At 45.2% G+C, this 4,863-nt stretch overlaps 1 protein-coding gene across 1 annotated transcript; it reads left to right on the top strand.

Annotated features, from left to right (window-relative positions):
- The first annotated feature begins 423 nt into the window (after positions 1-423).
- LOC133499550 (basic salivary proline-rich protein 4-like) lies at positions 424-4,683 on the top strand. The gene is made up of 2 exons (XM_061817702.1): positions 424-588; positions 1,977-4,683. Exon 2 carries the CDS (start codon positions 2,012-2,014, stop codon positions 3,392-3,394), a length of 1,383 nt encoding a protein of 460 aa, XP_061673686.1. The 5' UTR covers positions 424-588; positions 1,977-2,011; the 3' UTR covers positions 3,395-4,683.
- Positions 4,684-4,863: the final 180 nt, after the last annotated feature.

Here is a 4,863-nt window from a genome sequence, read left to right as displayed (position 1 = left end):
GCTAGGCGAGGCCTGGGATAGGCTCCAGCAACTCCCCTTGTGAGGATAAGGGGATCATAAAATTACACTTCACACTTCGCAGCATGGTTTTCCTTTGTTCCTTTGTGTACCACTGATGTGCATGTGTAAGAAATATCAATTCTATTAGTAATAATAATTATGTCTCTTTTTCCTACCTTAATAAGGTTTAACCCGGAATTTATTCCAATAAAGACGATTTAAAAAAAAAAAACACCATTATTTTTTTCTACGTGTCATTGAATTTGAATATTTTTAGAAATTAATACAATAAAAAATGTTTTATCTGTATAAATATGTACATTCTTTTCTGTGGCTCCAAATTGTTTGTAATAGTATGTTCAATTTTGTTAAAATAAAATAAAAACTGATGTAGGAACCAAAGCGACGCACCGTTGTCGTTGCCACCCGGGTCGATTGCATTGGACGGACCACCGGAAGCGACTGCGAATTTATTACTGCCGTCACAGCGATAATATTTGGCGCATTTTTGGAGTTCTCCGTCGCTAATAATTTCATGTGATATTTTTTGCGGAATCATTTCGAAGCCATCACGGGGAAAATTTGAAGGTAAGAGAGCTGACGCGGGGCCGAATGTGACAGTTCAAACGGCAACATTTGCTCGCCCTCGCCTCCTCGCCGCGGCGAATTTTGAAACCGGCTAACGCCTGGAAAACAACCCGTTCCATAAAAAGCATACTGATTGTTTGCTTGGAAATGATGGACGAGCGTGGTCCGTTTTGGCGGCGATAAATGCGGGGGATTTGGTGGATTTTTTCCGCTTGGTTCGTTGAATATTGCACGGAAATGCGTTTGTGCGGCTTGGTGTTTTTGTTTGTTTGTTGTGAAGGAGCACATTCGTCAATTTGGGGGAAACACTTGAACGGAGAGACGCCTTCCCGCCATTTTAAGAGTCCCTTCCAGGAATTAGTCTGTTCCGCGATAAACACCCTCCCACCGAACAACGACGACTATCATTTAATAAACGTCTTTGCCGTTTAATTTTGCGTATTTTATACCGTAAGGAAACATTATCTCCGTATTTTAGATTTGTTTTCGAGCGGTGTTTAAATTTTAATGACCCGGAGATTGTGCCGTTTTCCAGGCGAAGATTCCCCGAATAGGGAATACAAAACATTTAAATGATTACGGTTATAATAAGGGTAGTGTTTAATTATATATTAAAGAAAATACATTTTGTTTTGGCCCAAAAATATTTTGTTTTTATTATTTCTGTTGAGTTTCCAGAATATCTTACATTAAAGAGGTTAAAAAGTGGTCGAAGTAGTCTCGTGAGGATATTAAGGACACATTGATAAACATGTAAAACGTTTGTTTTTTTTTTGGGGGGGGGGGCGTTGGGGGTCTAATCCCCGAGTTTTGATTGTATGGGAAATGCAAATTAAATTGTGAATCGTGCGGGGATTTCATTTTGCCATGTACAACGGGAACAGGACGTAAATAGTCTTGTTTTAAATATTACTAAAGGACTAGTGTATACGGGGGGGGAGTTAAAAAATGCCACGATTCTTCTTAAATTTCGCGTAATGTCCTGGAGAGGGCAGCACCATTCATAACGATCGCTGGGTGTCAACAGTTCAATGTTAAACGCTGGGAGCCACACATTAAAAAAAAACAAAAAAAACAATGCATGTCCCATTTTTGTTGATGGTTGCATCGGTTATCTAAAATGTGTTCATATTTGAGGAGTGCAAACATTGCAATTTGAAGTGCGCAGATGCAAAAAAAAAATCTAGTAATTTGTATGAACTTTCCAGATGATCTAGTGCTTATTTCCTATTCACTTAATGGTGTTTGTTTATAATTTTAAAAGTACTCTCCTTTTTGCTTCTGCTCTAGGGAAAAGTAACGCTTTGACGACTATTATAAATGCTATTTGTAGCAGGGCTTTGTAATTATTACCAAATAATTCCAATTTCGGACTTACTATTTTACAGATGTTGATTTAACTGAAGCAGTCTGTGCGAGCGGCATGGAAGAAGAAAAGAAAGCGGTTGAAGAAGCGCAAGGCAACATTCCGAGCCAGCCGGAGTCCAGCGAAGACGTTCCTGACAAGGTTTTGGTGAAAAGGGGCAGGGGGAGACCTAAAGGTTCCAAGAAGCCGCAGATCAGCGTTCCCGACGTGAACCTCATGGAGCTGGTTTCGGGCATCGCCAACAGCGGCCCCGCGCTGGGCTTCGAGAACGCCAGCGGCGGCGAGGATCACACGCCCAAGAAGAGGGGCCGGCCAAAGGGCTCCGGCGGCAAGCGCACGGCAGAAAAGACGGCCGACAACGCCGGCTCAGACACGCCCAAAAGGGGAAGGGGACGCCCCAAAGGATCCGGCAAGCGCAAGGTGGAGCACATCGCCGACGAGGGAGAGAACGATGAGACGGGCCAGACCGACGGTGCCTTGAAAAAGGTGCCCCGTGTCGAGTTAGGCGACGGTGAGAACAAGTCGCCCAACGGCATCGCCACTCCCAGGGGCAGAGGAAGGCCGAGAAAGAGCAGCGCCGAGCGACGTCCGTCGCCCGCCTCGGACGGCCCCAAAAGAGGGCGAGGCCGACCGAAAGGCTCCGTCAACAAGAAGCCGCCCATGTCGTTGGCGCTCTTTCAAGCGGGACGCCCCCGAAGAAAGCAGATCCCGCCCTCCAGGCTGGTCATACGTCTTCCGGGGAAGAAAGGGAAGCGCGGCAGACCCAGGAAAATACCCGCCGGGCGGGGCCGTCCCAGGAAGTACCCTCTGCCGTCCTCGGAGGACTCCAAAAACAGAGTGTGGAAGCCGCTGGGGAGGCCGAGGAAGCATCCCGTCGCCGGTGCCCCCGGGGGGGCCCCGGTCATCCGTCGGGGCAGAGGCCGCCCGCGCAAGTCGGAGGCTCAAAAGCGTCCCGGTGCCTCGTACGACGGACCCCCGCGTAAAAGAGGCCGTCCTCGGAAGCACCCCTCCGAGCCCGCCAAGCCCAAAGTGTGGAAGCCCCTCGGCAGGCCCAGGAAGTATCCTCTGGTGGATCCGCCGGAGGGAGCCCCCCCACCGCCCCGCCGCGCACCCGGCCGACCGCGCAAGTCCCAATCCAAACGTGGCGCCCACCTGCGCAGCCCCGCCCCCTTGTCGCGCCCCCTGGGACGCCCTAGTTTGACGGAGGACGGTGTACCGCGCAAAAGGGGGCGCCCTAAAACCTCCGGCATCAAGAATGAAGTCCAAAACGAGGCCCAGCCGGACGGCGCCCCCTGGAACCATTCCGACGGCGCCGCGGAGGAGCGCAAAGACAGCGAGGCGGAGGAACGTGCGGATGCTGCCCCTGTCCAGCAGCGGGAAGAAAACAACAACAATAGCACCGCTGCGGGGGAGGGGGGCGCCGCCGCCGCCCAAGAATGACATCACAAGCACTTGATGAACAATCCATCAAGGTGTTACACTTGTAGGCAACATTGTAGTCTGGTAAGTTAGATAACCTTTGACAGACTAACCGTCTTTTTCTTTTTCATCATCGTCTTACTAGAAACTCTTCTACTTTTTTTTTTTTTAAAGACTTCTTATTGCTCCACTTTAGTTCCTGCGGGGAGTTTCTAGTTTTTAGCGTGAGCCCGCTCGATTCAGGCGCTTCAGCTCCACAGCGGTCGGGAGGAAAATAGAATATTGACGAGAAGAAAAGAAAAAAACACCCACGCGTAGAAGTCTTGGTAATTTTTGTCTTTTTTTAACAGCCGGAAAAAGATGAAGTCAAAGCTAACTTGCATGTTAGCATTAATTTTAACACACCCCCCCCCCCCCCATGATGATTTCATGTTCACAGTTGGGAAACATATTGGTGGTTTTCCCCCCCCCATGTAATATTTCACTGTGTATTTTTTTGAATTCCTCATAAAAAAAACTCATACTGTCAAAAGTTTCTGCTTTTTTTAGTTTTGTAGTCAGGTGGATAACATGACGTAATGCTTGCTAGTCAATGTTATTGCCATCTTATTTCATTTTGGTTGTGTTTTTAATTATTATTTTCTTTTCCATTGATAGCCAAAGCTTTGAATGTACCTCCTGTTTTTTTTTTTTTTTGTTTTTTTTTTTTTTCCCATTTCCGGGTTTTAGTGTCATGTACTGCTTGACGAAAAATAATAATAAAAAAGCAGAGCTTTGTCTCTAATGCCTTCCTGCCATAAAGATTTCTTCCGATTTTGAACTTTACCCACCCACCTCCTTTTTTTTTTAAGTCACATAATTGTGGTCTCAATCTTTGACATGTAGCTGTTAAATATTTTTCATATTGTCATGTTTTTTTTTCTATTTTGTTATTCGTTGTTGGGTAACCACGTTAAAAAAGTTTAAAAAGGCCATGTTTTATCTATCACATGTAAGCATTTTGATGATAAAAAAAAAGTCAATTCAAGCCAATAAAGTGAAGCTATTTGGATTTTTGTGTTTTTGACAAGAAGCTAATTTGTAAGATATGCTCTTGAAATAAAATGTTGACCTTGTTTTTATTTTGCAGCGCGTTGGTGTGTCTCTGAGAACTTGGGTGTGAAAAATAGGGACCAAAAGTTGTTAGTTGGAGTGCATTTGTATCACGTGACTGTCAGCATAAATTGGGTTTATTTGCAGGTTGACTATACTTGTGATGACAGTAGTTTTTGTGACAAAATTGTCAAATTAAAAACAGATTTTTCACCTTTTTTGGCTGTTATGAAAATCCATCCGAGTGGGAGCTCTTCAGTGTGCAGAGTGAATTAAACGTTGCTTTTGTTAATGTTGGCAAAACTTAATACAGTTTAATTTTTGATTAAAATGAAGTGGACTTTTTTCTAATTACTGCACAAATGTTTTTGACGTCCAAGTGGAAATGACGTCACGGG

The sequence above is a fragment of the Syngnathoides biaculeatus genome, chromosome 1 (assembly GCF_019802595.1).
Source record: "Syngnathoides biaculeatus isolate LvHL_M chromosome 1, ASM1980259v1, whole genome shotgun sequence".
In the NCBI taxonomy this organism is placed as follows: Eukaryota; Metazoa; Chordata; class Actinopteri; order Syngnathiformes; family Syngnathidae; genus Syngnathoides; species Syngnathoides biaculeatus.
This window is presented reverse-complemented; position numbering and strand designations above follow the sequence as displayed.